We start from the raw sequence: 14,819 nt of genomic DNA on the forward strand, positions 1-14,819 counted from the left end.
CCGTGGTAGCTGAATGGTTACAGCGTACGCCACATTAACGTCGGATCGACTCCACCAGGGGACCTTTGTTGCATGTGACGCCCCTTCCTCTCCACTATCAGCTGACTAATACAGGGAAAAATGCCCGAAATCAATTAAAAAAAAAAAAAAAAAAAATCCTAAAGGTTTGTGCCGTAGAAAAGCTACTTTAGACATCAGGTCTTGGCTGGTTGAATGAAGACGTCAGTTTGTCAACGTCCAACAAACACAGCATGTCGTCCTCAACAATAACTCCATTAGACAGAGATACTATATGATCACAACAACACAGATGTGACCCCTCAGTTTATAAATCTGATGACAGCGAGGTGTGGAAAACTGATCCACCAACTGTGAAAACAAGCATCCACCTGCAGGGCCGCACAGTTTGTCAGGAGGTCTGTTCACTGTCTTCCTCACATGAGATGAAGATGATGTGTCACACTGTAGTTGGTTCATCTTGGTGGATATTAGACAACTGAACGGTGACAGCTGTGTTTTCTGCAGCGTTAGTGAGATTTACATATGTAATTAGAACCTGAAGTGAAGAACTAAAAGCTCTCCTGTGGTGTCCAGGTGTGATGAGTCCAGGATTTAATTTAGTTTTTTTCAGAGGACATGATGTTTTATGGAGGACATCTGGGTGGTTTGAGGGTATTTCCCAGGATCCACCTTTCCAACAAGATGCCTTCACATCTCCCATGTAGTGATTGGAAAGATTCCTAAGTTAACGGTTTTAACATGACTACAGAGTTGGTCGTGTGAGGATTAAAATACTGTGTACTGACGATACAACACCGTATCTATTAAATTAGGCTTTTAATTATATTGAATTTGGCTGATATGAAGTGTCCATATTTGTTTTGGTTTTCAGGCACTTCTCTATTATTAAGTGCCAGATTGGATACACCAGTGCTTTCAGAAAAAAAGTTTCCCAGTAATAACTACGACAGCTTTGATATGTCATGAAGGCGACACTCGTCTCACTCTAAACTCTACATGACCCCATTCAGCCTCTCACCAACATACCAGGTACATCTAGTAGGAAGCAATCAAGGACGGAACAAGGCATCTAATGGTGGACATCAGATGTACCTGCTGAATGATTTAAATAAACTTGAGTTAACTATAATATCAGATTCTTCTAGGTGTCAGTCTTACACTTAGTTCATGGCACTGGTCCCTGCTGCCAGCACGCAGGAGAAGAGAGAGAATATGTGTGGCAGCAGTTGAGCAGCGTGTTGCTCATATAGAAATACAATGATGATGAGAGACGCACGTACAGTATATGACGGCTGATTGAGTTAATGTTCTGTCATCAGTGCTCACTACAAGTGTGTAGACAAATTTAGAGGCCACAGTCTCAGTTAAATCTGTAATCCTGTGCAGTCTGATGGACAGTGGATGGATGTTTTGATTGAGCTGTCAAAGTCATTTTAGTGACACACCAATATTTATTAGTCTGTCATTGATCCAATTTGCTTTTAGAGAGATGAATGAATGCTCTGATGCCACAGAGTCACATTCACTCATGTCTCATGGGCTCGTCCCAGCAGCTGTTCAAAACCAGTTTATATAACCAAATAACATTCACTCATCAAATATAACATTATTAGGTTAACATAATTAATAAACCAACCCAGTTAGAAGTAATAAACTCAGGCCTGCTCACAGATTTACATAAATAACTTAGTCCGAAGACATTTTATTTCAAAACTTAGACAACATTTTGACAGAACAATCCTCTCTAGCTGATTATTCAGAAACAACGTGTAGATGAAGAGATTTTCCTAAAAGCAGACGACTAATTAGAAGTATCTTTAAAATTCGGAAATGGTGAAAAAACACTTCTGGTTTGCTTGCGGTTTGAAGATGAGAAGCTTTTAGGATCCGGAGATCTCTTGGAGGATTTCAGCAGCCAGTGGAACCACATCGACATGACACCTGGGACACAGAAAAAATCACATCACAGTTATGTTATTTTCTTCTAACATAAAAACCAAAAAAACTTTCCTTAAAAGGTACAAATGATGATAGTGTCGTGTAACGTACATACTGTATTCTACTTAAAGGGTTTATGTGTTGTTACAATAATTTGAATAATTCATCTCAGTCTTTGTGGGGCTTTGATGTGGCTTCACATCTCTCACATAATTCACACTCATTTTCTCCAGTAAAATGACAGACTAATATTCTGAATGTGGGATTCATTTCCGAGTTGTCCGGGCCAAACCACCTACTTGTACATCAGGAAATGGTTCATCACCAGGCTGACTGAAATAGCTGTGATTATGAACTGGCACTCTGAGCACCGCAGCAATCTGTGGCTCCGAACTGAACAGCTCTGAACATTCAAAGTTTCATCTATATTCCTCACTGCTCGTGAACATCTTGATAGATTCTGCTGCAGCTGCCTTATTTTAGTTTTACCATCACTATTTCTTGAAAAATGTGCTGACCATGCTCTCAGACCAACATAAAGCAGGTATAGACTTTACAACGCCCTCAGTTCAATGGTTTTAATGTGCGTGTAAAATGCTCCAGCGCCTCCAACTTACTCTTTCACTGATTGGTTGCCAACCCAGAGTCTCTATCTAGACTGTAAGTGGGAGCCTTCAGGTGAACAAGATATAATGTCTCACTGAATGCAGAATTAATCTTCTTTATCTGTAAGAACTCGTATGTTTCATTAAATTAGGTGGCTGAAAGTGTTTAAGCCCCTTCTCATACCAGCAAACGTGAATCTGTTGTTGTAAGACCGTGAGAAGCCTTTAGTTTTCCTGAAAGTCACTGAATCCACCAAATACTTCTCCTCCTTCTACCAGCATCACCACTAACAATAATGTGCAGACACATACATATGTTATATGTAAATATTTAAACATCCATACAACATACTACATGATATTGCGTCTTACTGAAAACATCTGTTCAGACTCCTACAGGCTGTCTGAAACCCACTTCTCTACTCTCCCACCTCCCCTCCCTCACTCTCTTATCTCCCTCCTCCCCTCCTCTCTTTCTCCCAGGTGTCTTTGAGGGCAGCCTGTCAGCCAGGCCAGCAGTAGCCCTCCCACCCCCCCTAGTTAATTAAAACCCACATAATTAACCTAATTAACACACTTCCCAGAGGCTTTGGAAATCCTTGAAAGTTTGTGGATTTTGAAAACATAAATTGGATCCATAAAAGTTTAAGGACAAACTTTTGAGTTTGGTTACTCATTAAATCGCTGCACTCTCACAGTCCCAAATTGCCACTCAGCTGCAGCTCGGAGGACAGCGGAAAATGAAATAATTGCTTTTAGATTACAGTGAATGGCTATTACAGCACCACATTAGCCTCACGATCGGCTTACACCAACACTCGGGGTGTTTGCTGAAATTTATGTGTTTTCCACCATTTGAGATGGAATTAAAAACACCAACCAACCAAAAACAAACACCAGAGAACTCAGTGCAGCAGGTTCCTCTCAGTGTTAGTTAGTGTTCACATATACAGCAGGCATGAAGTTTACCTACAGCAGTGAGCTGTTCTCCAAATCACCTGGTGGAAAATAATAGTTTCACTGTCCACAAACCGGTAGAGTGCTGTGCTGTTGTTAAAGCCTCTGAAACTTTGGTTTTGAATCTGAAATATTTATCTAGAATATTCAATATTCATTACTAAATAAAATATCTTTCAATATTATTTATTAGGCATTAAAAACTCAGACCCCCATGTTAAAATGCCCGGCTTTACAGCAGAAATAAACATGTTTACAACCTGGTACAAAAAACGGTTTTGGTCTCTATAGCTAATTTCACTGTTCAAGACAACTGTAGGAGGGTGAATTTTTATAATTGACCTGTTTAGGTTTTATTAAGGCTTAATTTTATGCATAATTAAGGGCGTAACTGCTTTGAATGAGGTGGGTGCCGTCACAGGCAAATCGCTACCACGGCAACAACATTGGTTAGGTAGCGTAACCATGGTGTAACCCCAGATTCACAGAGTATAGGCGTAACACAAGCTGTTGCTATTTCAGTGTGTTTTCAGTTCATGAAAATTAATTGTAACATTTTGGTCTAAAAGATCTTCTAAGGAATCAGATGTTCAGTTTTTTTTCCTGGTATGTACTTTTTGTTTTATTGGTTTTAGCATTAGCATTATCACAATTAACCATGGACTGTAAATGCACCATGCTCACCAAGTTAGCAGCTAGCCGCTAGCGTTACAGTCAGCTCCACCCTCTTGTCCAATTATTGCCACTTCTGGCTCCAAAAGTCCACAACGACAACAGTCAAAATGCAAACTCGAGGCTTGAAAACACGAGTGCACAAACCAGTGGGTGACATCAGAGTGGCTACATCCATTACATTTTACAGTCTATGCTGCTGACTGTAGCTTCATTTTTACAACACAGATGTGAGAGTAGTATTGATCTTCTCATCTAACTCTAAGACATAAAGCAAATAAGAATAGTTCTAAAGTCTTGAACTAAGACTTTAAATGTTGCTAAATCCTGCTTGGTGCAAAGAAGTAAGAAGCAAAATAACCACAATTCTTCTCACTAATAATTGCTTTTAGGGTATTTATGTTGGCGTTTTGTTAAAATCCTTCATAAATTGAAGCTGAAACCAAAAGTTTCAGAGAGTGAAGAGTTTGCAGAGGAGTTGTGATGTTAACTGAGCTGCTTCTATCATCAGAGCAGATATTAGCGGTCTGCACAACTGATGGCTTCATGTTTGACTGAACACAGCAAAGGATCAGGTTTTGGGCCTCAAGGCTTTTCTTCAGGATGGAGACCGAGCCCCCTCCCTCCACACTTGGTCAGGCTTGAGGTTTTGGAAAAAAAGGCATTCCTCAGGTTGCCATGGTAAAGGCTGAATGACATCATTTGGGTTAGGCTCTCAGCCCAGACCTCCCCTCTCCTTCCCGCCCTTCTTCCGTCTCCTCTCTCTGCCCCAACTCCTCTCATCCTCTCAATTAAAACCTCTCCTCACCCCTGCTCCCCTCCCTTCCACTCCTCTCCTCTCTCCTCATAACTCCTCTCATCTCCTGCCCTTTCTCCTAAAACCTCTGCTCCACTCCTCCCCTCCTCCTACCGCTAAACCAGTGGGAGTGTGCCAGTCACAGCCACTTCAAAGGCTAGAGCTGATCTCTGCTTTCATCTGCCAGAGAGGGAGAGGAGAGAGAGGAGACGAGGGGAGAGGAAAGGAAAGGAGAAGTGGGAGAAGGGAAGCACAAGAGTGAGAGAAAAAGGTGGAAAAGAAATAAAATGAGATAAAAAAAAAAGACAGACAACAGAGGGGGGAGAGAGGAGAAGAAATGGGTTTGGAGGGTAACAAAAAGAGAAGAAAAGGGGTGACCGAGGAGAAAAGAGGGGGAGAGGGAGGGGGGAGGAGGAGAGGCCTCTATAGCAGGACAACAATACACCTTTATTATTGATCTGACAGGGTGAGTGTGTGATTGAGAGACACACAGTTTTTTATGTAGAAGCGGCTGAAAGCGACTATTTGTGTGTATTCATCGTGTGTTTGTGTGTATACACTAAGTGTGTGTGTGTGTGAGTGTGTCTGTGTGACAGGTCGCTGGTCTCATACATCAAAAGATCAAAGGAAGCACGGTCGCTACAGCGACAAAACCCTTGGCTCAAAGAGGGAACACACATTCGGCCCACATACTCACAAAAGCCGGCCAGATGCAGAGACACAGGTGGACACACAAACACGGAAGCACACACACCATGTCTGTCAGAATAAATGATTATAAATGTTTGATAGACATCAGTTGAAAGAAAAACATATCTGTAATAATAATTCATTAATTATTTGTATTATCACTACTTTTCAATTTGGTCTGCTTCAGTTTTACAGAAATGAGAAGCTGAATGTATAAATACGGCTGAGATGCTGCAGCCTCCTGCTCTGCAACATCTCATTTAACTAGTCAAACAGTGTGTGGCTGTGAGTAGACGTCAGAGTAATCCCATAAAATGAGGAAGCAAATCTAATTCAGCTTTAATTATTCTTGTTTAAATATTGCTTGCTTAAATATATGTGGACATTCTAAGGAAAATATATATTTATAGCTTCCATTACTCACTAGCTCATGTTTAGTTACAGTCTAATATAGACCACTGTATCTTTTCCTCTTATTCAGCTCGTGCTACTTGCTGTACAGAAAAAAAAAAAGCATTACTTGCAGTAAGTCATCAATAAACAGTGTGTTCCCTGTTCGACCTCAACACAAACCTCACAGCTCCTGAACTCATGAATCTTTGAAGGAAGCTGTTACTCTGTCGGGTGTGTGAGAGAAGTATCATGGGTCATGTTTCCTGTTGTTGATATCAGATGTCAAGAGACCCGCAAACAAAGATGGAGACTTGGTTTTAATAAATGTCTGTATTTAATCTCTGAGATCTTTTTGAGCCATTGAGCTGACATTCTGCCCTGTGAGAAGCAAACGTCCTTTCAATTAACAACTAGAAAAAGTTCCATTTTGACGTGTAATGAACAGACATGTTCAGACAAGCATAAAAATAACAGGATAAGAGAAAAGGCCTGAGGAAAAATATTTAAATTAAGGATGATTTGTTATTGGCACCCACGATTTCAACCCTGCTATACACACACTACAGACAGAGATGAGCACCTGATATGGACAGACACATGAATACATATCTACTAAACACATCTAAAAAGTCTTGTTTTGCCACAGTTACTAAAAAATATAGTATTTTGTCTGAAAACTACATAAAGTCACTATCAAAATGGCAAAATGGAAGGAACATTCCCTATTAAATATATATTTTATGACACACACACTGACACATAGAAACACACACCTGTTGGATGAAGTTATATCCTGCAGTAGACTCTCTAGCTCCGCCCCTTCAGGACATTCTGACCAATCAGACCTCTCTGTAGTCTGCACCTGAAGAAAGAAGAAAAAAAGAGAGTGAGAACAATTGAAGATCTGATTAGTCTTCAGTTAGAAGCCAGTGATGATGTGATGCTACAGGTCTGGACACTGGTAACCCATAAATACAGAGCAGAGTAATCATGACATCATCATATTATTGTACATAAGAAGGTGATGGCACACTGTTAGAATGATGACCTCCATTTTGAAACACAGTGCGTCAACTGCTTCTGTCGGCCAGATGTGCAAATTCACACAGTCAAAGTTGAACAAAGGTGAATCACGCCGAAACAGGAAACACAATTCTTCTTCTCTTATTTTATGTTTGTTTATCAGTGATTGTGGCAACAAAGTAACGGCAGTCATGATTCTCGTGCAAGATGCATCACTTTAACTATGAGTGTATTTTTTTCAGTTTCGTTTTAGGCTTTTTGTCACGATTTATCAGTGAAGGAATCACAGCAGCTACATATAACCATCATCACATCAATATTAAAAAAAACTGATGATACATTGTATACTAGAAACATTATTTATTCACTACTCTCTACTTCATCTTTTCACAGTGCCATTCAAAGTCATCTAATAGGCCACTACGGGAGAAAAACTGCCTGTCTGTGTTATCACCAAAGAATAATTTTGCAAGTTACCAAGACCAACTGCTGAGTGGCATCAAACTCATTTGTAAATGCCATTTCAAAGTAAGTTGATCAAAGAGCTAATTTGCCAAAAATCCAGTTGAATGCACAAACACCCTCCTCTCACACCAGCGCTTTTTCAAATAAGTGCTTTGATTTTTCCCTCTTTCTGCAGACTATCATTTTGATCACTGTTCTCCTTATTGCTCCTCCGTAGTGGTCATACTTTTGTAGACTCTGTTACTGAACTTGTACATCATCATCATCATCATCATCATCTAAGAGCATATGTATCCCCCCCTCTCCCGTTACTGAATTCCCTTCATGCATCCTCTGTGTCCTCTCTTTGTCATTCGTATGTTTTTACTCGTGTTCTGACTCGTCTCCTCACACCATGATTTCTAGGCTCCACACCCACCCAGGAACACCTGGTCCACAGACTGCTGTGTGTGTGTGTGTGTGTGTGTGTGTGTGTGTGTGTGTGTGTGTGTGTGTGTTAAGGGTCGTTTTCATGTTAAAAATTATAGCCAAGTTCAGATCTGAGTGTAAAATTAGGGTGAAGTTTTAACTTCTGGAACAAATGTACTCCAATAAATAATAAAATCTGTGTGTTTGCCTATGTCTCTTTAGCTGTTGATCAAGGTGTATGTGTGTGTGTGTGTGTGTGTGCTCATGTGCCTGAGTGCATGTGTGCCTGAGTGTTTGGTGAACGTGTTCTCTCTGATCTCCAGTGACATCATCACCTCTGTCTCTGCAGCGACACAGCATGGTTGTTGCTAGGCAACGGGGTTAGGAGGAGACAAAGACGCTCCCCTCACTCTCTTACTTTTCTCACACACACACACACACACACACACACACACACACAAACAAACAAACACAAACACACACCATCCATGCTCTCCACCTCATCTTCGCCCTCTCCTCCTTCATCCTCCTCCCTCTCCATCTCTACCTGACCAACACCCGACTCTATAATACTGAACACAAAGTCAGATGAGAGGCGCACAGACAGACACACGCAGTCTGACACGCTGCCTCTCAGAGACGGCGCAGCGCTGTCATAATAGATATTAACTTCAAACAAGTGACAATGTACCTGACAGCAGAGAAAAAGAGAGTAATACATTTGTCAGAATAATATAGACCTTGCATGAAAGAGACAGACAATGTATGTATGTGTGTGTGAGACTCTTGAAGAATGATTATCTGTTTAATGGATAATGTTAATAAAGAAGTGACTGATATCTACTGTTACTGTAACGTTAAGAGTTCTTTTAAAGCTATTTAACAGAATTACTTGTTAGAGCAAAATCTGAGGTCAGTTCTTCATGTCCTGTACAGATATTTTGCCTCACTGTCATTTATGCAGTTTGAATTTAATGACAATGCGTCACACAATATTATTATCGACAGTTTTGTTTTCCTTACTGCTTCACCTCTTTTTACTCGCACGTGAGGAGTGAGGTCATCCTCCCTGATACTTTTTATTGTCTTATTAAAATTCTTTTTGTGCAGATGTCATCTGGTCACAAATACTCAATGTGCAATTTTTTAGTTGTAGTACTTAGTCAGGTGCGGTGAAAATATCACTGGAGTGTGTTTCTTCAGTTCAATCCATGCAACCGATATTTTCCATGGACATTTTTCTTGCACACTGGAAGCATTGCAACAGAGGGATTGTTGGATAAATAAATAAATAAATAAATAAATACATTTCCATGCTTCTAGCTCATACGTGTGAAAGGTTACAGTAATTGTACATAATATGTTTTGACATATTTTTGTCTCCGGAGATGAGAGTGGATTAACAATGAGTGTAAGGAGAAACACAGGATAACATCGACAACATGCTGCCTGGCCTCACAGCATGTGTAGTTTGTGCACAAAAATTACACAAAAACACTTAAGATTTATAGACATTATGTCTGCTGGATGTATGTGGTTTTATGTGTGAAATGGGCTCGAAACAGACATGAATTGTGCAAACATATGAAGGGACTGAAGAAAATAAATTCTGTGTTGCTAGAGGCAGACTACTGAGTTTAAAAACTATACTGACAAATCAAACTGCTTTAAAAGAAATAATAAGTGCTTCTTTCTCTAACAATTTTAAGATTAATTCCGTTTCATTTAATTAGCATCCTCTTTAAGTATTTCCAAGTTGTTGATTGAAAAAAAAAAGACAATTTGAGAATTTTACTAATTCAGACTTGATTCATTCTCCCTCTCTCCTCCCTTGCAGTTTCTAAGCTATTAGCTGGATCTTTGATTGAGATTAACAGCCCTGGAATCAATGAAAGATGATTAAAAAGCCTTTGTTGAAGGGCAAGCACTTGTCTGAGTGTGTAGGTGTGCAACTGAGAGAATGTGAGTCAGCGTGACTGTAATTCTGTGTAAAAGTGTGGTGGATAATGAATGTCTGTTACTTTCTTGGTGCACACTGTTCTCTGCCAACTGATTGATAATGAGATTTGAGAAAACTCATAAGCCTTTTGTCAAAAAAGTATCAAATGTCAATTCTTGATTTCATTATTTCTTTAGAACTTTAAAACTGTTGATTTAAAACTTAAGCTACTGGTCTCCTATGGAGGAAAAAAAACTAAATACAAGGTAGAACAATACTGCAACAGCACACTGAAAACTTTAGTTTTATTAGTAAAATGACTAAACAGAAAGCTAGGTGGGTATTTTTATGACCAGATAAATTAGTTCAGCTCTTAGCACTGAGTTGCTTAGTGACTCATTGACTAGCTACGAGGAAATGTCTGAAACACACTGCTCTGTGTGTGTGTGTGTGTGTGTGTTGTTCAAGGTGGTGAGCAGGGTAGAGAATACACACCTAGATGTTACTGTAGCTGTAGCACAGGGGGTAATGAGGGAGTTTGCACAAGTAGACAAATTTGTTACGACAGACAGACAGAAAGAAACAGAGAAATAAGTACGTTTGTGAGCTTTTGTGTGACAGAGAGTTTGTGTGTGGGTGGTTCAGGTAGCTGGAACTAATTAGTGAGAGGAATCCAAAATACGCTCACGCACTTGTGCACACACACAAGCTTTCTCTCTCTCTCTCACAAACACACACACACACACACACATACACACATACACACAAAACTACAAATATAAGGCAGTTTACAGGCACAGCCTTCAGTCAGATCATATGACCTCAGGGTGACAACTGACCTTGTGTCCCACGTGCAGAAACTATTTTCTTGACCCTGCGGCCGAATCAAAACATTAAGAATGCATTTTACATAATTCATAGAGGTCCGCAGTAAAACCAAACAATTTTTCAAACTTGGTTATGTTGACTTTTTAAGATGTATTTTCACTGGACTGCATCCTCCAAACCTTCCTTCCTATACTACACCTAGCAGTTTAAATCAATATTGAACTATTCTGCACAGCTGTGGATTAACTGACAACATCAGTTTACAACACTTTTAAATGACTGATTCATACAATATTTGTGTTATGAGAATTAAAGTACAGTTAAGGTTTGGTTAATGTTTAACCAAAACTACTCAATAAAGGTTAGTGAAGACTCGTCATCACGGATTAAAGTCCAGCATTAATTGTTGGTCTGGAAACGGATGCCAACTCTAGTCTTTGGTGTTTAATTAAAATGCATTACCTCCATTCTACATAAATTACACAGCACTTTCTGCATTGCCACTGAATGTTGGCACTGGCTGTAAATCTTGTGCTGCCGAATCATCCAACATGAATTAATTTCCTAGAAAACCCAGGTTGCATAATGTGTGCTAAATATGGTGTTCGACTGCTTCACAACAGGTTTTGTCTAATGAAGTATGAGTCTTCAATATTTCACAGGTGTTTAATTAAAATGAACAAATAAGTCCTCCGTAACAGCTCAACTCAACTTAACTTAACTGAATTGTTCCAGCATCATTATATTGTTGTGTGTGAAAGTGGCACCTTGCATGAGAGCTGCTTAACTGTGGTGAAAGTCAGCTGTTCCTGCTCAGTGTAACCAAACAGAGCTAATGTTTTTATTAATGTTTGGGAGTAAAAGCCTCACTAAATCAGCTGCTTTACTGCAGTATGCTCTCTTATAAGTCAGCCGTCTTCGGCCTGTACTACAAATCATTTTGACTATCAGACAAAATTGGACAGACACTCCAACAGAGAGTGACAGGCAGATACAAATCAACACTTTTTCTGCCTCTGTCAGTCTAGTTCTTGTGAAACTACAGTTTTCAGAACAGCAGCCCACATAGTTTTTTGAGAATGTGTATCTGTCTGTCTGTCTGTCTGCACAGAGTCTCTTTTCACTATTCCAATATTTTCATTCTGCAGTGGTGCCGGTTAATATTTCAACCCTCAAAATACAAACAAATATGACGCAGAGACTCGTAAGTCATACAAGGAAATTCAAACATGTCTCAGTGCTGCAACCTGCGATAAGACTGATGCTGACACCTGAAAAAGTAGTGACCCTTGCCACTGATATCTGATAAAATGTTAATGTGTTAACATGTGTGGGAAACTTTTTTTTTTAACGCATGTCTGCTTGTGTCTGTGTCTGCACATCCTTGCATGTGCACTTTACTCACCAGCCGTTTAATGATCCTGAGTGTTGTGCGTTGGATTCGGGACGTCTCAGTGTGCATGTGTGTGTGCAGCACATGTGAGAAGCTATGTAAGCAGGAAGGTGACAGGCAGTCATGACCCTCTCCACCATACAGCTGAACCAGTAGAGACAGACACTGAATAGACTCCTCCAACACCTCCTGGTTTTCAGTAGACAGCTAGAGAGAGAGATAATCAATGAATATATGGATAGATTCAATAATTCCATTTGGACTGGATTCTTCCTCTTGGTGTATTTACAGTACATATTGTAAATAAGTTATTTAAAGTAGATGTCAATCCATGTAAAATAATTTAATGTAAACAAGCAACATTTTCACAAACACAGGTTAGAGAATTGAAGCACATGTTTAAAAGAAAAGCAAAGATGTTGAAATGTAAAATGAGAATAGGCAGACATTTCGTTTTGTGTTTCAAATAACATTAATGACAGCAGCTCTGTTCTATTCAAGAGGACCAGTAAGACATGACAGTGTGACAGTGAACCAGCATGAACAACACCAGGACCCTAAAATCAAAGCTTTAAATGTGTTTGACACTTAAAAATTGGTAAAGATTTATCTGATTTCACATTTTACAAACTTACTCTTTCAGAGAGAAAGAGTTGTTGGTTCACATTGAGCATAAGATGTTTCTGTGTGATGTTTATATTAAAATTAATTATTTAAGCCACTAGGTGTGTAATTTGCAGTGAGTTGAAGTTTATTTGCCACTTTTGTAATTAATAAATGGTAAATTTCACAAAAAAACATAATATAATAATATATACATTTATATGGAGGCCATGTTTAGTAGTGTCAGGAAATAATCCAGATCAATGTTCACTCTACACTGTGTGCATCTGAGTAAGATTACTACTGATCGCTGAGTCTGTGTAAAAACTTAACTGCACTGCTGCTCTTCAGGACTGTATTTGTTCAATACAAGCAGGTTTTGTAGTTTTAATGATATTAGATTCAGGGACTGTATTGACGCAAGTGCATTCTCTATCTCACTGATGTCCCATGGGGCAAAGGGGCTGTGCAGAGGTCGGGGGTGTGTCAGCTGGCCCCTCAACACACACACACACACACACACACTCAATGTGTCAAGTATAAGTAAAAATCTCTATTGTGTCCCCTGAGACCTCCTCCTCCTCCCCCCACTCTCCTTCCTTTTCTCCCCTCTCCTTTAAGTCCTCGACTTCCCAGGATGCCTCACAGCACCCTGTCTCTCTTTTGCATGGATTCTCTCCATCTGTCTTCCTTTCCTCCTCAACCTCTCACCTCTGTTTCATTCCTTTAAACGTCTCACACTCTTTACTTCCTTTTCTTCCACTTCTGTCTTCTTGTTGTTCATCTCAGTCACTGTTTTATTTTAAAATATTTAAATATTCTATTTTGAAGTATTTAGATGTTCAAATCATGTTAAATCCTTTTTATTTAAAGAAAGTTACAGAAGGTGAGATCATATCATCAGAATCATTCATTAAGTTATCATTTAATTAAATGTGATTTACAGTACAGACACATCTTCCCATTCACTTGAATGAGAGTTTCCAAACTTTTGACTGGTACTGTAAACTCACAATACCTCTGATAACTGGAGTGCAGCTACTAGATGAAGTTATTTTGTGTCACATTATTCTTTAGTATCTGATTTTAAGGGATTATTTAATCATCAGTAGTGTGTACAGAACGTGCCTGAAGGTGTGGGTGTCTGAATGGCTACTGCGATAACATTTCCACATTTCTCTCAGCAGAAAGGACCAGACTGTACTCAGTCTTATCTTTTGGTTTTCAAGATTGCATCAGGATGTGTGGTTGTACTTCCAGATATAATAGCCTCCGTTTTCCGCAGAACTTTGGGATTAATATTTGTAATAACTGTAGTATAATTACTTCAGTAAGCTAGAATAAACTTCTTGAACAGATGGGCAATGTGCAAGCAGCGTACTGCCTTAATAAAACATCCCTACACTGTAAACACATCTAGCATAGTCAGTATATTTGCAGGCAACTACGTAACCTGAGACGTGTACAGAAGACAGAGGAGTCCGTGCATGAAAGTGAATTTCAAGCATTTTATTGTCTCTTTGAAAATAGATTTACTGTAGGTCTGTTTAATTCAGTACCATAACAGAGATGTACAGTACCAGTCAAAAGTTTGGACACACCGTTCCATTCACTTGCATCAGAAAGTGTGTCCAAACTTTTAACTGTTACTGTACACATGTCTTTGGAACACAGCTAATTAAGGAAGAAATTTTAGATAAGCTTGATTGGTTGTGTTGTTGTTTACAGTGCAGACAGACACAAGAGTGGATTTGAGAATCGGCATATTTAGTCTGGGAGGATGCTGCAGATCAGTTTACCACGAATGAAACTTCAAACAGTGGCAGATGGTATTACAGACCTAAATGTATTTGTGGATTTTGGTGAAAATGTGTCTAATTTTCCACAACTGTCATTGCTCCCTTATGAAATCATGTTTTTACATTTAGATGGAAATTCTAATATTATTATTAATAATTTAGGTGTCCTGCAGTTTACATACAAAATAGCACTGAAGTGGATATAAAGTTAACTTGTTATACGCAGCTCCAACTAACTGTGGGACCGACTGTGAAATTATAAGGCTTTGAAAATCTCTACGATGACACG

The 14,819-nt window shown here is 39.3% G+C and overlaps 1 protein-coding gene across 4 annotated transcripts in view; it reads right to left on the bottom strand.

Annotated features, from left to right (window-relative positions):
- Positions 1-1,693: 1,693 nt before the first annotated feature.
- The window catches only part of ulk4 (unc-51 like kinase 4), an 80,598-nt gene continuing 67,472 nt past the window's right edge, over positions 1,694-14,819 (bottom strand). For 3 of the 4 annotated variants that reach the window (XM_067602212.1, XM_067602211.1, XM_067602210.1), the window contains 3 exons: positions 12,141-12,335; positions 6,846-6,934; positions 1,694-1,962 (listed from right to left, as the gene is read on the bottom strand). In XM_067602212.1, the coding sequence (XP_067458313.1) occupies positions 1,902-1,962; positions 6,846-6,934; positions 12,141-12,335 (345 nt within the window). In that variant the 3' untranslated portion in view covers positions 1,694-1,901. Of the gene's footprint in view, positions 1,963-4,205; positions 4,318-6,845; positions 6,935-12,140; positions 12,336-14,819 lie in introns of all 4 variants that reach the window. The other variant, XR_010930449.1, reaches the window with a different exon arrangement.

Source organism: Thunnus thynnus, chromosome 10, assembly GCF_963924715.1.
Source record: "Thunnus thynnus chromosome 10, fThuThy2.1, whole genome shotgun sequence".
NCBI classification, from domain to species: domain Eukaryota; kingdom Metazoa; phylum Chordata; class Actinopteri; order Scombriformes; family Scombridae; genus Thunnus; species Thunnus thynnus.